This window comes from Mus pahari, chromosome 11 (genome assembly GCF_900095145.1).
Source record: "Mus pahari chromosome 11, PAHARI_EIJ_v1.1, whole genome shotgun sequence".
NCBI lineage: Eukaryota > Metazoa > Chordata > Mammalia > Rodentia > Muridae > Mus > Mus pahari.
Window position 1 is genome coordinate 45,058,058 of NC_034600.1, and position 23,106 is coordinate 45,081,163.

The following is a 23,106-nucleotide window of genomic DNA, read 5'->3' on the forward strand; positions in this document are numbered from 1 at the left end:
AAAAACAGTAAAAGACAGGCGAACATTTAGTAAAGTGTCTGTTAAAGCTTACAGATTTGAAAAGGAGAAACTGAGGTAAGAAAGGGGTGGAAGCCATGCAGCTGTGAAGGTCACACTCCACGTGGGTTGCAGCAGACGTGATAGATAATTTCAACATTCAGGTTTATATGCATATTATCCAATGAGCTTCATTAGTGTGTATAAAATACTATATTAGGTTAATTTGTTTGACGTTAATAAGAACAGTGGTAGATTGCTTCATTTATAGTATTTTAATCTAAGGCCTTTGCAAAATTGTGCAATTCATGAAAAAAATCATATAAAACCATTCCATATGTCTGGCCGCTCCATGACTGTGATGTGTAACTTGATGTCCTCTGGGCCCTGTCAAGGTGAGCACATCAGAACGCTCAGGCTTGTCTCCACCCTGTCACTCTTCTTTTGCCTTTTCCATTTTCTTCTCTTTCTTTTTGTCCTTCCACATTGTCAAAGTTTTTACCCAATAGCCGCAAAACTTACCTTGCAAATTTGATAGCTCCGAAGGTGTTTGTGAGGTCCCCACCATATTGGCGCGTGTCAGATGTGGCCTGAACCATATCCTCTTTGTTTTCGAAATCGTTCAAGTTAAATATAACTCTTGGATCATTGGCATACTGAATTAACGCCACCTGGAAAAGAGCAGAAGTTTATTACTGTTATTAGCTTATAAAAATCTCATATTTAACCAATAAGAATTCAAGGTGAGTTTCGATGTGGGCCAATAGCTTAAAGGAACTCATTTCAATTCTGTGCTTGACAATTATTCTTCTTTCTGTGGAATGATCTTTGTTCAAGGCCGTGAGTGTGTGACAGGAGCATGACTACCAAGCAAGACACAGTTTACACTTTCGGTTAAAGCACTTCCTTGGTGTATTTAATGCAAATGAATATTAGGCTCGGGTTTCTAACTCAAATATTAAAACAGATACAAATAAATAAGCTCTCCCACTATCCATGGGTAGTTCCTTGAAAACAGCTATAAGTAATTGGAGATGGAGACTAGCATCTCATTAGCTGAGAGTAGTTATGTAACAGATTCAGAGTTGAATTGAAGAGAACCTCACACACCCCTAAGCAGTGTACTCTATTTGATTGATGACTGTTGGAGTTCCCCTACGGTGGGTATGAGCATTGTCGGAGCAAGGGTGTTGGATGCACATATGGGGCAAGGAACTTCTGACCTTTAGAGGATACACCATCAGAAAGAAACTTACATGAGAGAGCTAACAGAAAGATAAACTTCTGAGCAAGATGTCTGGGGGAGGAGCATAGTCTAATCCTTTAGCTTAAGAAACGTACATATTTCTATCAATCAGCCTGTTCCTGAGCATTGAAAGTATTCTCCCAGCTCAGGTGATGTGTAACCAGGGAATAGGGATGAGGGGTAAGGGGATTTCTAACAGACACAAGAGTCTCTGAGGTAAGGATATCAGGGCGTGGAAGGACAGCCCTTGATTGTTGAGTCCAGTTTGTAGCATTGCCTGGGAGGTGGTATGACAGCCCCTGGGGAGACATGAGAAACATGGTTGATCATCCTGTGCATCTTTCTTTAAGAGAAGATGTGCAACCAATTCAAAACTGACGATGTCAGCCTCATGTGATCCCCAGGACTTGCAGCTGAGGCCTGGGTGTCAGGAGAGGAGGGTTTAGAGATAAGGTGTTTATTACCTATGGGCTTAAGTGGAGAGACAACTCAGCTTCCTCTAGGCAAGGGGACAATAGAGGGTGGCAGGAAGATGAATCTGAGAAAAGTCATGAAACCTGGAGACAGTTAAATCAGCTGTGACAGGTGTGATAACTGACTCATAAGCAGAAGAAATAGACAGCGTGAAAGCTTTCTACTTCAGGAGATTTAAAAGCGTTGTTCTCCAGAAACCAGTGTGACATGTAGTCTTCATAACTAGAAGTTTCTAGTAAAACTAGTGAAATTTCCATGGTCTCCAAAAGCAGTTTGGTCACTCCCCTGGCCTAGAAAAGCAATGCCATTTAAAAAAATAATACCTTAAAGGGAACCAGAAAAATGAATTTTCACTACAGATAGTTTCAAAGAATAAGGAAAACGATTGCAATAGCTGTTGCTAGGTGTGAGGTGTCGGCCTATCAGATGCCACCTAGGAATGCATGCTGGGAAATCAGTGAACTGCTCTCTGGGGATGCTGCTGCTCCGGCCAGAAGGACCTGCGAGTAGTAGATCCAGTCAGACACCGGAAAAAGAGAAGAGGATGGTGATGGTGGTGGAGGTGGTGGTGGTGGTGGTGGTGGTGGTGGTGATGGTGGTGATGATGATGGTGATGATGATGATGATGATGATGATGATGATGATAGTGAAGAAAAAACAACTCAAAATATCTAGGAATTACCCCTCTCTGTTTTCTCTCCTTCCCTCCCCTATGCTCTCCTTCCTTCTAGGGTTTCGCTCTGTTGTCCAGGCCAGTTTCAGAATCTTGGGCTCCAGAAATGCTCCTGCCTTTATCTAGTGAGTAGCTGTTTTTTTTTTAAAGCGTGTACTACTTAGTCTTGGGGAATTATGAAACTTTTATGCCTGAGTTTTAGGTCCATACATCCAGAAGATATAATAGCATCCAATTAGAGACTTCTGAAAACATAGAAAACAGTTTCCAATTATTGAAAATACTTGCTCCTATGTTAAAATACAAAGCAAATTAGTCTAGATTATAAATTAAAGACTAAAAACTAATGTTAGAATTATGTTTACTGGATTATTGTTAAATTTCACATAATTCACATAATTCTTTTACCAGAAAGATGTAAACAAGAAGAATTCACTATTGGTCAAAATAGGTATAAAGAAAAAAATATGAGTCTAATTTAAAAATTATTATTTTTTACTTATGTGTATATGTGCACATGTTTGTGAGTTTATGTGTACCATATATGCACAGGTGTCTGTGGAGGACAAAGAACTTTGTACATCCTGGAGCTGGAACTGTAGGCTGGGGGGAACTAAACCTGATTCCTCTGTGAGAGTAGGATGTATTCTTTACCTCCAAACCATCTCTCTATTCCCTTAAAATGTATTATTAATTACCTCATAGGTTAAAATTTTTTAAAAATCAGCTTTTGAAAGAGACTTAAATGCTATACACTATTTTTGATGCCTCTGTCAAAAATAAAACTATAAAATTAACAACATTGAACAAAGTCATATAGGTAGAATACTGACCTTAGAAATATATATTTCAATTAATTTTCCAGGTTACCATTAAATTCATTTAATATGAATATTTTGACTAATGAAAATTTAAAACTTCATATCTAACATTATTTTCTCCAAAAGCACGCAGGGAGCTTGTTTGTTTGTTTGTTTGTTTTTTTATGTCCTTACCTGTGTCTTTTTAGGTCCTATATCCAGGCCTTGCACAAACTTTACCAAAAAATTCTTTACTGCTTCCCAGGGATAAATACTGTTTGATTCATCACATACAACTACAACATCTACGAGGGAAGGGCAAGCTGGTGCAGGAAGAAATGAAAAAACACATTTTTCCAAAGATAAGTCAAACATCACAATCACATAAACTTCAGACTCACAGAGAGGTTGGGTGCAACTCCCCCTTTGACTCTAACCCCTCTCCCTTTGACTGTAACTCCTCCCCCTTTGACTCTAACCCCTCTCCCTTTGACTGTAACTCCTCCCCCTTTGACTGTAACTCCTCCCCTTTGACTGAACCCCTCCCCTTTGACTGTAACTCCTCCCCCTTTGACTGTAACCCCTCCCTCTTTGACTATAAGACATTGCTCAGACCATGCATTGACATTCATGACTTACCCTGAACTGCAGGTGAAAAGCTGGTCAAGGACTGAAAGTCTGGACTAACATCAGAACAGATCCCAGTTGCATAATACTGATTTCCACACTGATGTGCCCAGAGAGGACCACAGGTCTTCAAAGAAAGAAGAAAATAATATACACACAGGCAATGTAACTTTCTACCTCAACTTTTATGGAATTAAGACACCATTCTTTCCTAAGATTCGCCAAATACATAAGTGTGTGTGTATGTGTGTGTATTTGTGTGTGCGTTTGACCTGTATACATTTTTGTGTATTACTTTTGTGCCCAGTGCCCTTGGAGGCCTGAAGACAATGCTGGGTGCTGGAAATTGGGCCCAGGTCCTCTGGAGGGGCAGCCAGTGATCTTCACTGATTAGACATCTCTCTAGCACCTGATTTGCCAACTGTTAAAACTAACGAGTCAAAAATGCATTTGAATGACTGGAGAGATGGCTCAGTGGTTAAGAGTGCTGGCTGTCTTTCTAGAGGACCTAGCTTCAATTCCCATTCCCCACGTTGTAGCTCACAACTGTCTATATAAATCCAGTCTTGGACCCTTGACACCTTCTTTGGGATTCTATGGCCACTGGCATGCACCTGGTGCGTAGACATACATGTTCTTGTGGTCGAAACAACAGAAACAACAAAAAAACTCTCCTCTCGAAAACTTCTAAAAATGTTTTTGAAGGAGCATCCTCTGGGAATGAGAGGACAGGAGAGGGCATCAGTTGTGCTCCCACGTGACAGGACCATTGAGGGTAACTGTCAACGGACAGAGAGACCATGGGGTCCCTCACCAAACTACGTCTAGAAAAGCCTCCCAAGGAAAGTGAACACAGAGTAGGCATTTGTCTCTTAGATGTGTGGGTCTCACATGGCTCATTTATAAAATGAAGGTGATCGTGCCATTTTTGCTTATAAGCTTGTTGTGATTATCAATGTTCAAAGATCGTAACCATAAAACACTCAGAAGTCAGGAGAAGATCAAGTGCTGTGCTCACACATCACCACGCTTCTCTGAGCATCAAGTTTCCTCTTGTCCCTTCCTTTTTAACAGGAACCTAAACCCTAGCAACCTCTAAGGACGAATGGGACCCTCAAGCCTACCTGAGCCGTGTACAGACAGCATGGTAAACAAAGAACACACTTCTTGCATTCAGGGGTGGACCAATGTGTCCCCGCTCACCCTGTGTTTTAAAACCATTTCCCCCTGAGATTCTAAAGGCAAACTTTGAGTAAAACCCTGTGCTTATAAAGCTTATTAACACACTAAACACCACCAGTGAGGTTTGTTTCTTCACTTTGAGCTTCCTTATTTCTACTTTCTATTTATTAAGCTAGCAAAGGTGGCTGGTATTTACGTCTTTGCTCAAAGTGTACCTATTCTAACTCTTAACTTCACCAGAAAGACGGCACCAATTCTCCCCTCGGCAACCCTCTGATAAATGAGATCTCTGGTTCAGTCAGGACTCAAGCACATAGGAGACATTAGACTCTCTAATGTTAAGTTTTCTAGATGAAAAGAGGGAGAGAGAGGGAGAGGGAGAGGGAGGGGGAGGGGGAGGAGAGGGGATGGGGAGAGAGAGAGAGAGAGAGAGAGAGAGAGAGTAGGTCAAGTCTAAGGATGCTATAAGTTACCTGAAGAATTTCACATGACTTAAAAGAGTGATCATAGAGCATTGAACTTATGGGCAGACTGGTTATTAAAATTGAATAGAGACGTGTGGAAGTCATTAGAAAAAAACAAAAGGGATTTGTGTGACCCGTTTTAACTGTTAGTGACTTACTCCTAGCAGCTGTGCTCATATTTTGTGATCAGTGAGCAAGCATGCTTTTCCTCCCATAAAACCAGAACGTTTTGCCAATCAGGAAAAAGTCATTGTTGCTTCTGGCTAGTACATGTACACACACACACACACACACACACACACACACACACTCACGATAACAATCTTTGATGCCCATGTCTGCACCCTCAGTTGTCTTATCACCACAGAAAATAGCTCATCAAGTGTTAGAGAATTGAGGTTGTTTTTCATACGAACTGGAAAAGAGCATTTAGAAGCTGAAGTTACAATACGCCAGTTGCTAATGCCAAAACATTCTTGCTTTAAGCCCAGAACTTAAGAAGGTCCAGAAATATGTGATGAGCGCCAGTCTTTTCCACATAATTCTTAAGAGGAGCTCAAGACTCTGACCTTTTGGCTGTTTAAAGAAAGTTTGATCTCTCCTCTCAGTTCCCTTCCAAGGACTACTAGTTCTCTTATAGATTCTTTTTTACATCTAGAATTAAGATTAAAAAAAAATTAAAGTGCAGCTATAGTCCATAATTCTCAAGATATTCTGCTGACCTCGGCAGCTGCAAAAATAAACAAAAACCATGAAATCAACCCTATTATAAAGATTGCCAAGTATACATAACTAAGCACAGAGACAGCTTTCCATAGTCATTTACGCCCTGATAGGACAAACATGATAACCAGTATTTCATTTACTTAGTGCTAATTAGGTTGTAAGAATGTACATATCTGTTATTCTAAATGGAAATGATATTGGCTACATTTTTTAAAATCCAGGCGTTTGAAGACAATGTTGTTTTTTTTTTTTCAGAGCTGTCAAATCTTTCTAATACTGTGACCCTTTAATACAGTTCCTCCCAACCATAAAACTGTTTTTGTTGCTAAAACTGTAATTTTGCTGCTGTTATAAATTACAATGTAAATATCTGATATGCAGGATATCTGATATGTGACCCCTGTGAAAAGGGTCGTTCAACCTTTAAGGGGTCACGACCCACAGTTTGAGAACCTCTGAACTAGACTATTCTTATATGTGCCAGAGGAAATTTCAAATATGATTTGTTTTTTTACTGATATTCTAATTTGGGAGCTTGGTATGTGGGTCTTTTTTTTTTTCAGTTTATATGGCCAAATATTTTAAACAATTTCCTATATTAAATCTAAGCTCAGAAATTCTTTCCTTTAGAAAATTTCCTTTCATAACACATTAGGAAATAAGTGAGAGGACCCGCAGATGTATGACATGAGAGACAGTTTCTCACTTTACATAGGATCAGATTAGCCAGAGCTTCGCTTTGAGCCCTGCCCGTGGGATGGAAGGGCCTTGCGCATGCTCCTTGAGGAAGCAGAAACAAGCCCCGAGATTTTGATGGTTTCCACCCCTACCCAGCACACTTTCCAAGGGCTAAAGACTTCTTACTCTTCCCATTTCATTCAAAACATTACATTGTTTTCGCGAATAATCAAGAAGGCTCTATACAAACACTGCTGTTTTTCCATGGATGTCCAAATAGCATAGTCGGTCCAAAAGCAACCTACAGTGATTAAATTTCCCGAATGTATTTGATAAGAGGGATGGCAGGAAGACACTGACCACAAATTCTCTCCTGAGGAGTGAGGATCTGAGAGGACAACACTCACTAGAAAGCCGCCGGTCCCCGGATTCCTGGTGAGGGTCAAACCCAGGCTCATGTTGGTCTTTATCTCGGTAACATTTGAGATGCTTGCTGAATCTTTTGGAGAGAAAGAGATGTTTTAAAGTGTCAAATGTTTACCATTACCTTCAGGCTATAATAAAGCATCCAAGCACACTCGTGGTTTTACACAGGTTGGAGTACAGTATAGCATATCTCGGAACAAGCATTCTATAATGAAGAGTGGAGATGTCGGGCCTTCAGCCATTCATGGTTCACTCTGGTGTGTGAGGCCTTCAGGGCATTTAAATATGTATTTTTAAAAGAACAATGTTCTGAGCAAATAAAACCTACATGAAGACACAGGTGTTTTGTCACCTTTCATCATGTTTTTTGTTTGTTTGTTTGTTTGTTTTGTTTTAAATCAGGATTTTTAAAAAATAATACTCTTAATGATCACTATTTGATATACTACGGCTCAAAGCAATAGGAGAATTAAAAATAAAAATAAAAAAATAGGACCAGTCAGGTAAAGTAAATAAATCAATCTGCACCTTCAAACTAAGACACCAACTACTACCTGACTACTTCCTCTTCTTTCTCCTTGGTAATGCAATTTACTCTTGTTCTCCGGTCTCTGGCAAGCCGCCACCGCCACTTGCATTACTCCTTAGCTGGGTTGCTTCCCTCACTTTCTGGGGCAACTGCTCTAAGACTTGAGTCTTCTTCCGACCTCCAGTGGAACCCTCATCCTATCAGTGTCCTGGAGAAGCTGCACACTATGGTGGGGGCTCACACACTCCGTGACCTTGGCTCCTCAGCACGATGAGGGTCACTGCTGGAACCCATCCCTCCCTGCTTCCTTTCAGCCTTAGAGAAGGAGACATTCTCTGAAGAGTAGCTCTCCCAGGCGCCAGGGAAGCTACTCTGGGTACCTTAACGCCTCATTGTCATTGGCTAATACTCACTTCCTCCTTGCCACCATTTGATACTCCCTCTTTTCCTGGAAAGAGTTCTTAATCTTGCTGCCCAATAGAGCTGTTCTCCCACTTCCTGTATTACCTAATTTCTAGAAATGGAGGCTGGATCTCAATCTTCGTACTCCTGTCTTTCTGCATTCTTTCTTCTTCTTTTTTACCCTCTCGCACCCCACTGGACTTAGAACTGTGTTAGTTACAGATGGTTTGGAAGAGTACAGGAAGAAAATAATGAAACTCCTACGTTTATGCTCTCAGTTTTATGTAAACCTCTTGTTACTAAGGCAACGTGCCAGGGCATGCGTTAGCTTAAAATTAAATATGTGTATGTGTCTTCTTATCTCCCATGTTTTATTCAAAATATTCTCTGACTGTTTTGCTCAATGTCTAGCTACACATCAATACTGTTATTTTTCCTCTGCTATCTAAACAATATAATTGATCCCAAAGCAAACTCCAATGTTGACATCTCCAGGTTTTCTTTGATAAGAGGAGTGTCAGAAAGACACCAACCACAATTTCTCTCCAGAGAAATGAGCCTCTGGGAAGAAACTTTACTAGAAATCTGCTACCTACAGAGGATTGAGATGATACAATAAAAATTGTGGGTTTTTTTTTCCCTGTAGAGCTGAAGATTAAACGATTAAACCCACATATATTAAACTCACATATTTTTGGATCTACCATTCAGCTATCTCCCCAGTTGTTATAATAAAAAAATTTGAATATCAATTCCACATATGGAGGGTGTTTAGGACTCTGATCACCCACATCCCTTTTACGTGAACTGAAAATTTTTACTTCGCACTTCAGTCTCTAGCATTTGCTGCCACAGACCACGCGACTCACCACAACTATGCTTTTAAAGCACCTACTGTGCGCCAGATATAGTGTTACAAATTTCTCATACGGAGATATACAAGGGCACTCCTGCTCTTTTTTTCTAACAGGGGTGTGCCTACGCATGTTCCCATGCGCAAATATTTGTGTTTGTTCAAACGCATTGAAAAATTTGGATGCGATCTGGTGTCCACATGGTTAAATAAACAAAGGCATAAAGCTATCTGCATTTCTCAAGACAAAAATCAGGATCTGTTTTGGTTGTTATTGTCTGAGTTTATGACATGATATTTTGCTATTTGTAAAGAATCCTGTTGCTGAGTACAACTCACTTTGCAGGTGCAGCTTTTCACAGGTGGCCGTGGGTAGGTCCACAGGGCACTTGTACACATCCCCCATTCGGTTCTCAGGGAAGCCACTCCACGGTGAACCAACCAGTAGCCTAGAAGCAGGGTGTTCTCATGAGTCACAGCATGGTATGGACAACGTATTACAGAGAAAACTGGCAAAGCTTGACAAGATTCATCCCATCTCATGTTAATCTTATATAAATTCATACTTCACATGCATTCATCAGAAAGTTGACTTGCTTCCTGTCCTCGTAGCTGACCAGGACACTTAATGAATGTCTGTGGTGTGTCGACTTTACAGAACACCCCTAGATGTCTCACCACAGCAGTCAGAGAAGCATAATGCTGGTCACAGTATAAGCCATACAAGAAATTTTAGGTTTTTTACTAGTCATATTAATACAATAAAAGTGACAGAAAAGAATTGATTTTAATAATGTATTTTTAACATCACATGATACAAACTAACATGTAGTCAGCATAAAAATATTCAATAAACTATTTTTAATTTCGCCCTCCAAAGTCTTTAAAATTCAGTGTATATTTTATATTGTGAACCCATATCAATGTGCAAGCTACATTTAAGGACCCACAGGGCTCATGTGGCTATAGACTACGCTATGTGTGGGCACACTGCTGGAGAATGACATCATATTCACTGACATCCAAGAGTGACAACTGACCTTTTTAGAGTTCTTTTTATGCTTTGAGTGCTGTCACAAGCTATGTCATTTAAGCAGCAGGTGAGTTATCCAGGTGGCTTGATAGAGAGGATACTTAGCAGAAATGTTGAACACATGCATCTTGCAGATCTCCTCACTGCGATCAATAGTGGGTGTGTATCTCAAACACAGGATGAGTCTGGTATTCACTTCCTTCCCCTGATCAGTTTAATTTCCTTCTAGAGCCTTTGCTTCTTCTCCCAACACAAAGACTCATTAGATGTTTATGCTCATAGGGTAGTGAACAGAGAGAGACCATGTGCTGTTCAATCATTTTTCTCTTATGCATGTGTGTTCATATGTGTGGAGATGCATGCATATGTGCAAGTGAGTGTACATGTGGAGACCAGAGGATGACCTGTTTTGAGACAAGGTCTCTCATTGGCTAGGAGTCCCTCAGTGAGGCTATGCTGGCTGGCCAGGGAGGCCCTGTGTATTCACCTTCTCTGCCTTCCTAACACTGGTAACAAATGGGTTGCCATGGCGAGCATTTTTGCATGGGTGCTGGGACTCAAGGCAATGAGAAAAACATGTTACCAACTGAGCTGTTGCCCAACCTCATCAGCTTGATCTTCAGAGGTCATAGTAGGTTATTGATTGTGTAGCATCCAGTTGCTAAGGAAATACATTTGCTTTATCTTCAGTTGAGAAGATTATCTATGAAATGTTCCATGCATCTTCTCTGCTAAGTATTCATCATTATCAATTACACTTGTGTTCCAAGCTAATGTAATGTACTAGGTAAAAGAAAAGTCTAACACTGATTACTGTCTACTAAATCCAGCATAACTGTTTAACATATATAACCAATAAAACAATTACTTGAGAGAGATGAAAGACAAGAATTAATCTCTTCTGTGAAACAAATGTTAAAATGGTCAAAAATAGACAGGAAGGATGAAACACAGTTTGTAGTTCATCAGCAAAACCATCTTATTAATTGTGTAAAATCATTCTTAGAGAACATTCTGGATATTTTAATTCAATTAAGTCTTATTAAGGTCACAACTGAAAGATTTTTGTCCACTAACAGATAATTTAGTATCACTTATTAAGATGTTACTTATACTCAGTGTTTCAATCATATTAAGTACATAGATTAAGGTACTCAAACAGTCAGAAACCTGCATGATGGGTCTAATGTTGTCATCATATTCACTTTAATGATGGGGACTTCAGGGAGCATTTGGCATTCATGTTTGGGCATATCTTTTGTTCCTCATGACCACTCAGAGGGAATTAGGAATCTCCTTTGTGAAAACTGTCTCACAATGGCTCAGCCTTCTCTATCTCTAATATTCCCTTAGAGGGGGTCCACACACCATTCGTCTAATTTGTGTGCACAGACACATCTTAAGGAAGCAGGTAATATGGCCTCTAATTTCCTGTCTAGCCCTGTCTCATCCCTGTATTTTCCTGGGATTGAAGAGTCCAGTCTTACGGAACTTAGTTCTCCAGACCAGAGTCTCTTCTGCTTTATGTGTGATGCCAGTCCACCAAAGGAAGGTTCTAGTAATCAGCTACATATCCTGGTAGATAACCCTTCTTCCTCTCCAAACTCTGAGGACTAGATCCTCCAGTACATATGAAGGTTGATGAAAAGATTCTGTGCCTATAGGTCTAAATATTCATTAAACAAATGAATGAAAAAAATAAGAATTTTAATTATTGATCAGAAGAGCTATCTTGCTAAAAGAAAGGTTAATTAATGGCCTATAATTATCTTTTCGCCAAAGAACATATACATATATATATATATATGATCTTTAATTGTACCTTTACTTAGATAAGAAAAATATGTTCATATATATATGTGTGTATGTATGTATATTTGTATATATATATATATATATGTGTGTGTGTGAGAGAGAGTAGATAGATACAATATATATATGTATATGTATTCTATATACATACATATACATATGATATATATACATATATAATGTATATACACATATGTTATATGTATATACACATATCCAGAGCCAAGAGAAAGGAATACATTGTGACTGTTCTGTCAGCTATTTCTGATTTAGCATCTACATTCTACCGTATATCAAAATTATACTTGTAAAAGCATATACATAATGTCTTAAATTTTTGTCTTTGAAAACTTCATGCACATATACAATGTGTTCTTTTACAATATATCTTGATCTTAACCACCTTCCACTCACTCCCAAGCCAACTCTCTTATTCCCAGCACATGCTCTCAACTTCCCTTTCAAATAACCTACTGAGTCCAATTAGAGGTACCCATAATCACATGGGGGTGGGGCCCTTCACTTACAAACCTACCAGTAGCCACACCCCTGAAGAATATACTTTTCCTTCCCCAACAGCGGTCTGTTTCCCATAATTCTTGAGCAAGACATGAGGTGTCATGTGCCCTTTCTCCATCTATGACAGACTGTTGACTGCCTTGATCTTGAGCAGATCATGCAGAGCTAGAACACAGCTGCTGGGAGTTGATGTGATCAATAACCATGCAACCCAAGAGGTCGTCACTTCCCAGCTGAACTTCCCCTTCAGTGACTGTTACATTCCGTTGCCTCCTCCCCATTCTCCATGGTTTCTTGAGCCTTAGATAGTGAAAAGCTGATATTGATGACCCATGCAATGCTCAGTGCTCAGTGTGACTTACACTTGGCACTTTCACAAGTCATGAGTTTCCATCCAAAAGCTTCCTTGCTCAAGGTTTAAAGCACAAAGAAAACGTCACCCTGGTTAATCTTCAGAGTCACGCTTGATTGGATTCAGAATCACTGTGGCATCACACCTCTGGCTTTATCTGCACAGGTTATTTCCCAGAAGGTTGGCTTGAAAAAGGAAGACCCACCCTAAATGTGGGCAGCGTAACCCATAGCTAAGGGCTTTGATCCCACAGTAAGGAGGAAAATGTAGGTAAGTTCTATCAGTCATGACTCTCTGCTTCTTGACCATAGATGAAATGTGACCAGCTGCCTCACATTCCTGTCCCTGTGCCTTCTTCCCACTGTGAGCTAAAGTGAACTGTTATTCCTTAAGATAGTCTTGCCAGGGTCACAATGTTGAGAACAGTAACTACTAGAATTATCTTAAGATACGGGTCATAGAATGTGTGGCTCTAGACTTCAGCATTCTGGGAACTTGTTAATTCTCGTAAATATTATATTTTGGAGTGGGTGTAAGGTTTCCCAAAAGTTATCTTACTTGATCTGCAAAACAAATCTGAGATTATACAATTGTCATCTTACTACAAATGGAAGCACCAAGACAGAGAGATGAGCAAGTCACTCCTTATCAAATGGCCAGCCAGTGTCAACTGTGCCCTTTATGAAGGCATGACATTTACTCTTCAGGTCATCCTCTTTCTTCTTCAGCGCAGGAGGCAATGCAATGTAACAGTCAGTGGAATGGGGAGTTTAGCTGGGAAGTGATGATTTCTTGGGTTGCATGGTTATTGAACACATCAACTTCCAGCAGCTTTGTTCTATTACTGCATGATCTGCACAAGATCAAGGCAGTCAACAGTCCATCATGCATGGAGAAAGGGCACATGAGAACCCAGGATAAGGCTGGGAAAACCCTGTTAAGAGATGATGTAAGTTCTACAAATCGGATTGATTAGAAACTGTAAGCAGAGGGCCAGCTCACACTTGCTGGGACTAGGTGAATGACTGCACTGTATTAAAGGGAGCCGGGATTCTGACACCTGCCATTGTCATCCCTATGGAGCACGTGCACACAGCATGGGGGAAGCCATGCTGTTTGCAATGACTGTCCAGGACAGAGTATGATCAGTAAATAACAGATTGAATCACACAGGTGACTTCTATCAATTTACGTTTTTACACCTCCTCGCCAAAGCCTAGGAGAGATAGACTGAGAAATTAAATTTCAGCATGACTGAGCTAAAGTATTCTGTTTCTCAGAGACACAGCACCAGCTCTGTGCTAATCTCCATGAGAAGAAACAAGAGGTGCTTGCTGCTTCCTGTCCCACTGGGAACCTTGATGGGCATCTCTCTCACCTCTCCTCTTTTCTAAGAATTCATCATTAGTTACCCTTGAAATTAGAGAGGACTTAAGATGCCATTGTCACCATTGCTACTGGAAAGGTGGCTTTCCTAAGGTAAGCAGACACAAAGAAGGAGAGGCATACTCTCCCTCTACGTGTCCCACTCAATAAGGAGTACGTAAAAGCACTAAAATGTTGGGAAAAAAACCCCATAAACTTATTTTCTTCATCTTTTCTCCTAAAATCCTAACACACAACAGGAGAAAGCAATGAGAAACCTCCCGTTTGAGGGACACTTGACAAAACACACAGACTCATTCTATAAATATTATAGCACATCAGGTATCCACCTCCAGGCCAACAATCCCAGGGAAACTTCTAGACCTCTGCCACAGCCTTTACTGGTAACGGTTTCCCTCTCTGCAGCAGACACCTCGTCACACCCACGGGCTTTCACGGAATCCTGTTCCTGACAGCTCACCCTCACGAGAGGAAGCTGTGAAGTCACCAGAGGCCACTCCTAGGGAATCGTGACCTTAAACTCACCAGACAGGAAGTTAAGGAGGCTGTCACTGTCAACAGTAAACTGTTATGGACATATAGCTGTAACAGGGAGAGGTACACAAGGGACAAATGCTCCAAAGGGAGGAGTGCCTTCCGCAGGCAGGAAAGCGATGTTGAAGCATGACAGGAGTTCTTGGTAGCTATAGATTTCATTCACTCTCAACAAGAAAAGAAAAAAAAATAGAGTTGTGCGAGTAGCCACGAGTGCTGATTATCCAAACTCCACAAAAGCCAAGACATAAACTTCTCCTTCCCCACAGTGAAACTGGGAATTCTTCCAAGACTATCTTAACTAACACTTACTGTTCAATTATCTTGTGGGAAAATAGTGATTATGCAGACTCCCAAAACGTAGCCAATTTGCCCACCTCCAGTGGAATTCCAAGTGCTTTGTTTAGTTAGTAAACAGTATTTATGGTGGTGTAGGTCAGACAATTTTAAACCCACCATCCAGGAGCTGCTAAAAATACCCGCCTTTGGTCTCTGGGTCTCTGTGCTCTCCGGGCTTTCTTCAAAAACAGTAAGGATTTTTATAGCAATTGACAGTAGACATGCAGTTAAAACAATATGGTATCATCAAGTAGTGTTTAATGAATGCATATGGGATGGACATGTTCCACAACTCCACGAATCACCATTCTTATGTAAACTGTGTGCCCTGGCCTTGTACAGTAGACCACCTGGAAGGTTGTGTACGGTGACAAGACCTACTTTGTTAGTTAGGGGTACTATTGTTGTGATATCATACCATGACCAAAAGCAAACTGAGGAGGGAAGGGTTTATTTGGCTTCCACTTCCACTTTGATGTTCCTCACTGGAGGAAGTCGGGACAGGAAATCAAGCAGGGCAGGAAGCAGGAGCTGATGCAGAAGCCATGGAGGGATGCCGCTTCCTGGTTTGCCCCACATTGCTTTCTCAGCCTGCTTTCTCATAGAGCCCAGGGGCGGCCCTTCATATAATGGGCTGGGTCCTCCCCCATCAATAACTAATTAAGAGAATGCCCTACAGGTTTGCCTATAGCGTGATCTTAAGGAGGCATTTTCTAAATTGAGGAGCTCTCCCCTGATGACTCTAGCATGTGTCAAGTTGACATGAAACAAGCCTTTACACCTTCGATGGACCATACTCAATCGTAGGTACTAAAATTACCTAAGTGAATAAGTCGCTAAAGAAATACCAGCCTTGGATTTTACGTTTTAGGGAGAAGATAGATAATGAATCTAGTAAGTGAATCCAAGGGTGTTGGTGATCGGTGGTTTGGAAGGAAGATGAGTGGAAGAGAGCTAGGGGTGTGAGGTGGTGTGTATGAAATCTTTATTTGAATGGTTAGAGAAGGGGACACACGCGCACGCACGCGTGCACACACACACACACACACACGCACACACACAGTGATATTCAAGACTAAAAGAAAAAAAGTCAGGAGAGTGGAGACTGGTGAAAGAAGGTAAGGAACACACAAGTTGAGGGGCTGAGGGAAATGGCAGGGGGTGGGATCAGTTTGGCAAGGGGACCTGATCATGCGTAGAATTGTGTTCAATTAGAAAATCCCTGGCTTGTTTGTTTGTTTGTTTTATTTTTTTTCTCTAAGTAAGAAAGGCTCCCAGGGTTGTTTTGTAGAGTAATCGTAATGTGATGTATTTTGGGAACCGTGACAGATGCTTCATCAAAATGATTGCATTGGAGCTACAGGGAAGTAGGTCGAATGTTTGGAAGGACCTTGCAGTCTCCTAGGTCAAAGGTGGTGGAGGCTCCTCAAGGCTCAGAGACCGGCAGGTGGTGAGCACTCATCTTATTTAATGTAGTTTGTCAAGGTAGGGCCAGCAGGATTTCTTTAGGTTGACTTTCAAAGAAAAATTAAACGGAGGAAGGACGAAAGAGGGACAGAGGGACCAGAGGGAGGAGAACTAGGAATGATCCCAAGGTCGAGGAAACCCCTAAGAGCTGAGAAGTTAAGCACAATGAACATCAGGAAGAATGCTGTCAGCAGAGGAAGATTTTACAATAAATCAGAGCTCAATAACTGTGCAGACACCTTGAGTTTGAGATGTCCTTTAGATCCCAAAGGGGCTACGTTAGTTGTGACCAGAAGCCTTCTCTATGTAATATCTATATTAACATTAGGAATGTCAAAGCCCACACTGCATGAATAAGAATATCGTTCTCGCCCCAGGCTATTGACAATACAGAGATGCTGGCAAGTTCTAAATAGGTCCCTGTTTCTTGCTAGTGAGTGGCAAAGGTGTTTGTGAATAAAGGAAGTCGCCCATGAAATGTTGCCCCTTAGAGAAGGGGTACAGTATTGCTATTCCAAGCTCGGTAGTCACACGCCTTGGCCTAAGTTAAAGCAATGTCATCATGTCAGCCTCCCTATGTGACCACAGACTCTCCAGTTTCCAGACTGTTTCCTGAAGTGGTTAGGTGGAAAAGTTTGCAAGGTCTTTCAATGTCATAACATAGTCCACCAACCTCACTATTGCTAAGCCATCTTACACACCTGTTCTGTTTCAGAAAATCCTTGGAAATTAATTTTCTTCCTGGAAGTAAGGGAGCTAATAGACACGGATTATTGCTTCAACTCACCCTCCATGAAGTTTTCCTGAAGTTAAAACCAAAAGCTGAGGTATTCACCATAAAGCATTATGATGCTACAGATCTCACTTTTACCCATCCAATATGATTTTTAGGATTGCTACACTTCAGATGTCCAACCACAGCTCTCTCCTGGGTGCTTTGGTAACATTTTTTTTTTAAATTCAGAGATAAACACTGGAATAGCAGCAGCATTGTAAAACTACATAATGGTTTATAAAGAACTCATATTCATTTTTTCATGTGGTCCTTATTATTGCCTGCGAAGTGTTAGACCTACTTCTGCTTTTGTATAAAGACACTAGTTCTAAGTGTCTGTGCTGGTTTGAGTAAGATGCACCCTCCTCACATCCAACTCAGGCATTTAAACAGTTGGTCCCCAGTTGGAGGTACTCTTTGGGGGGAAATTTAGGGTGTGTGGCCTGATTGGAGAAAATATGTCACCAGAGGCAGGCTTGGAGAGTGTATATCCTCACCCTTCTTCCCGTTTGCTTTCTCTTCTCTCTGATGCTGATTGTGATATGACCTCTTAGCTTGCTGCCCCTCTTGCTTGCTGCCATGTTTTCTCATCATGGACTCATCCCTCAGGGAACTAGAGCCGGAGCAAACCCTCCTTCCCGTAGGTTGCCTTGGTCATGGTATTTTATCAGAGCAACAGAGACGTAACCAGCCTCTGTGACACTCTCCTTCCAAGTGCCCAGTTCTCTCAGGCCGGGTCCATTTAGAACTCTTTTAGACAAGAACTCAATACTGGCTTATGATAGGGAACCTAAAAATATGAACAACTACCTCTCACCTATGCCACTTGGCCCTTCCTACATCTATGTTCTGATGGAGGGAAGTGTTTGGATGACTGGATACCAGAAAAGTATATGTGTCAAAGCTCTTTGCTTTTGTAAATAAGCTTTGTTCTGGAGCCAGCAATCAGTATTATCACGGAGGAACCTCTGACAGGAGGTCTTGGGAGCACGGATGATTTCCCAAGCTATGTTCCAAACACTCTAGAATAGCAGGCATCTTCCAAATATGAGTCGCAAATGTGGTGTGCATGTGTGTGTTTGTATGTATAAGTGTGTGTGTGTATGTGTATGTGTGTGTGGACGTGTGGATGCATCACAAATTCATGTCCAGAACAGATGATGGGAAAAGCAATTTAAAGCATAGGAAATTCAGTAACACACCCTTTTAATGTCTGTTCCAAAATTGAATCTCACTTCTATAGACCTTTCTATTTAAATTTATTCCACAGAGACATTTATTGGGGGACTATCACACTTATAGTAAATAAAGGCCTTTAGTAAAATTCATCTTAACCAAAAAATTAGAATAATAATATGCCCATATATAGATGTGGCAAATTTCCTCTCTGGTGCTATATTCATTCATAATTCTTCTCTCTTTATAAGGAAGTATAAAGTACCAGTCCTTGACAAAAGAAGAAAATACATTTCCATGACTGGAAATACCCCTCGTTCTTAGTCTTCATCTAACCAGTGATTTTAGTTACAGTGATTTTGAGTCATAGAATGAACTCAGATTGTTCTTGGGGCAAGCCTTCAGATTACACAAAGAAATAGTGTAAATCATAACTAGTTCCAGGAAATGATCTTAAACATGTCTCTGGCCCTTGTAGATTGTTTGCGATAAGGATTGCATCATCTACACTGAACATCCGGTGTAGGAAATTCAGCCTGGAGGCAGGCTGGCTCTCCTCTGCTGTGCTGAAGAAAGAGACTTTACACTCAGCCAGAGGGCTGCACGGCAGCTCTACTCGGAGGTCACCTTGCTTTTGAAACGATGCAGCTCATAGGAGACAGTGGAAAAAACTCAAGAAGTAATAAAGAGATGTCATGAGATCATTAAAGGAGAAGTCTAGAGTATAGTAAAAAAAAAAAAATCCAATAAACAAAACTACTAAAATAGCCAAGTTTGCTTCATTGAAATCTCATAGATCTGGAAGTAAAACAATTTTTGGAAACGCAGGACACACCGGGCAGCTCAAACTGGACTCTAAAATAACAGTTTAAGAACACTTGGGCTAGAACCTTGAGTGCATTAGAAGAAAAGATGGAGTCAGGGGTTAAACAGACCATGATGAAAGTCCAATTAAGTGGAGGGAAAAGGTGGCAAAACCTGCTTCAGCATAAGCAGTGAAAGAGCAATGAGCTAAAGGGCTTGCATGTGTGTGTGCGTGTGTGCGTGCGTGCGTGTGCGTGTGCATGTGCGTGTGTGCGTGTGTGTGTGTGTGTGTGTGTGTGTGTGTGTGTGAGTGATGTACTGACTCAAGAACAAACACTCACAGTTTCTTGAAGGAATTCCTAGCAAAAGTTAAGTTCATTAGTATCAGAAGGAAAGTTAATGTTGAAACGGTTTGCCCACATCTGCTCCTTCCATAACGTCCGGGCAATTGTCATAAATTACAAGCGGAGAAGGGCACAGCGCCAATTGTCAAAACAAACAGGTAGCTCTGGAGCCCAGGGCTCACGCTTCATTTTTCCTCCTTGGTCAGTGTGAAGGCCACTGACCGAGGACTGCCTAGCATTGGCTTGCTGTCCCCCTGGGAGACTGACTGGGTCAGGCCAATGACGTGAGCCCATGAGGAAATCTTCTATCACTACTGTCCCTGGCCTTGGAAAGGAAAGTTGTTCCCTTACCGTTGAGTTAATGGCGGTAGAGGCGGGGAAGCAACACAAGTATGAGCAATTAAAGGCCTGGCACTGAACGAGCCCTCTTATCCGTGCATTTCCAATCTGCATACAAATCTTCCTCCTGGACTGTTCACACACTCCAGAGGGCAGGCCCCCTGCTCTGGATTTTCAGCACCCCATGTAGGCATGGTGGCCAGTCCACGGTGGATTAAATAATTTTGCCCATGGCTTAGTCTGTTCTATTTCTTTTCTTGGTAGGATTGAGACAGTGAGAGCATTCAGACAGACTGGCCAGCCCGCTGTCCTCTCTTCCCTTCTGCTTTTTAACCTTCCTAGGATTCAGTCCCTTAGAGAGACAGGAACCCTCCCTTTCCCTCTGTGTGCTGCCATATGCCTGTGCAGGCAGATGGATCTAGATACTGGTTAAAGGGAAGAAAAGTGAGATCCTTAGTTAAAAGCTGCACCTTACCAGAAAGGTCCACATTGGGATCCAAGGCACTAACCTAGCCAATTATAGAGCAAAGCCTTGTTTCCCAATAGCCATTGTCTCATGCTTACAAGAAATGTTATAGGAAGGCTAAGGCAGGATTTAGATATCTGATTATCTGATATCCCTGGTTTTGACGTCATCGGATCAGCTCCAGAGTACCAACATAATCTGCTAGTACAAATGCCTTTTAACTGTGTCTTGAATTCGTAGATACGGAGAGAAGCTACGTAGATCTCTCTTTCCCAGGATCCTACCTCTTCTGTCCCTCACAGCTCTTTATTATTTTAGTCTTACTCAAGGTCCAACTGCCACATAGCCGGTGGGTGAGTTCCTCTCCAAACGGACTTACCATCCCTAATAACATCTATTACAGATGGCAGCTTTTTCTCTTAGACTTATTTTGCCTCAGTAAAGTTGAAACTGAGAACAAAACGGAACGCTCACCTTGAACTCGATGCCAGACTGTTCTTTGCTAGGCTGTGCCTTTCCAGTAGACAACTGGCATTCCCAAGGAGAGCTGCATTAGCTCATACACCTTAAGGTTGTCTCATATAGTTAACTTCATAGGCTAGCTGTGGTGAATCACTTCTAAGTAGGCCCTTCATTAAGTCATTCAACAAATGGTTATTCTTTTAATTTTTTAAGATGTATATTAACTATGTGTTTATATCTGTGTACAAATATGTGTATATGAATGTGTCAGATACCCCTGGAGTTGGAATTAAATGCCATTGATAATCATCTTATATGGGTACTGGAAACAAAACTCTTCTTCAAGAGCAGTATGCACTCTGAACTTTGGAGGCATCTCTCCATTTAGTTATGGATCCCCCAAATAGTTATGGATTCCTTTGGGAGCATAGCCAGTCTTGCTGTACATCACCAACATATGTCCTAGGGTCAAAAACCAGGCTGTATCGCCTTTATAGCTTGCTTTCTTCTCTACGATAATTGAAGGAAAAAGTGATAATGGGTAGGACTTCAGTTCTTTCCTGTACTCCGGATGATTGTAGTAAGTGCTAGGCTTTGCATGTCTAGCCTGACTCTTCTCCTCTTTCAGACTGACACACTATTTCAAGCAGCAATTGTTTTCTGGCTCTCCTCTCAGCTAAGTTGTCCAGGTTCTTCCCCAGCCCTCCAGTCTCCATCACTTTAATCTTAGCTCAATTTTGTGTCCTCTAAGTGCCTTCTGATATAAGCAATGATAGCTACATTTTGTTTCCTCGTCAGTCAGATAAACAGGTCCCAATGTAGGAACAACATGGACTTAACATAGTTTTTTTTTTTAATTCAATGGATTGGAGAATTAAACATTAGTTCACCACATGAAGGTTATACAGAATAGTCCCCATGTGAGAGAGTCACATGAAGCCCACGTTACTCTTTAAAAACATCCAGAAGGTAAGGATCAGGCTGAGCAGGCAGAGCTTAAGTCTTTGTGCCACAAGAGAGGTTTGGTCCCAAGGGTCTGTCCACAAATGGACATCAGATTGGACAGAGGTGGAACTTCCTTTCCTTAACATTATTTTCAAAGTCATCTGATTTTCTTGAGTTTTTCTATGACTTTTACAGGAAATTTAAATTAACAATGGATGGATATCTATATCTACATCTACGTCTATCTATATATCCAAGCAACATATTAATATACCCATATATATTAATATATCCCTGTTTATCAAAAGTAGTCATTTATTCACAAGAGAATAATGATTTGGTTGGTAAATGTAATTCTTTGTATTAAAAGTCTTCAGTACTGTTCTGGCACAGACAGTAAGTATTTTTTTATGTCAACTTGACAAAAGCTAAAGTTATCTGAAAGAAGGAAACATTAATTGAGAAAAATATCCCCATAAGATCCAGTTGCAGGGCATTTTCTTAACTAGTGATTGATGGAGAAGGAGGGTCTAGCCTATTGTGGGTGGCACCATCCCTGGACTGGTGGTCCTGGGTTTTATAACAAAGCAGGCTAAGCAAGCCATCATGAGCGATCCAGAAAACAGTACCCCTTCCTGGCCTCTGCATCACCTCCTGCTTCAGGTTCCTGCCCTGCTTAAATTCCTGCCCCGACTTCCTTTGATGATGAAGTGAGATGTGAAAATAAAAGCTGAGTAAGCCTTTCCTCCCCAACTTGCTTTTGGTCATGGTGTTTTATCACAGCAATAGTAATCATAACTAAGACAAGCACTTCATGAGAGAACACAGTGCTGAAGGAAGGCAATTTTGTATGTTTTCTATGGATAGATCTAAGGACTATTGCTACCTGGAACATTGAAAGCTGACTCAGAGCAGAGTGGGCAAAGCCCTGCTGAAGGAGGATATTTAGGAAGTTGCTCTGCCTTCCAGAAAGGACACCGAAATATTATCAGCTAGATGATTACTTTTAAAGCTCAAGGAAGATTAGTTCAAAGGTTGAGGAATGACGGCAATATTCATCTGTCTTTTTTGTATCTATCATGCTAATTATCAACACTGCTAGTAGAATTTTTAGAGAGAATTTTCTATCTGGGCTTTCTCTCTACAAAAAAGTATCATTATGGTATTCCATTAATTATCAGTCCACAGTTATCAATACTCAAAGGAAATGATTTTAAAAAGAGGAAAAGCAAACAAAAGAACAAAAGAACCAAGCGTTCTTTAAGTCCACCCAGCA

General features: G+C 41.0%; 1 protein-coding gene across 1 annotated transcript in view; it reads right to left on the reverse strand.

Annotated features, from left to right (window-relative positions):
* The window catches only part of Itga2 (integrin subunit alpha 2), a 97,026-nt gene that overhangs the window by 42,647 nt on the left and 31,273 nt on the right, over positions 1 to 23,106 (reverse strand). The window contains exons 3-7 of the mRNA XM_021208571.1: positions 9,417 to 9,526; positions 7,275 to 7,366; positions 3,830 to 3,944; positions 3,386 to 3,513; positions 520 to 668 (exon numbers count right to left, since the gene is read on the reverse strand). Of these exons, the coding sequence (XP_021064230.1) occupies positions 520 to 668; positions 3,386 to 3,513; positions 3,830 to 3,944; positions 7,275 to 7,366; positions 9,417 to 9,526 (594 nt within the window). The remainder of the gene's footprint in view (positions 1 to 519; positions 669 to 3,385; positions 3,514 to 3,829; positions 3,945 to 7,274; positions 7,367 to 9,416; positions 9,527 to 23,106) is intronic.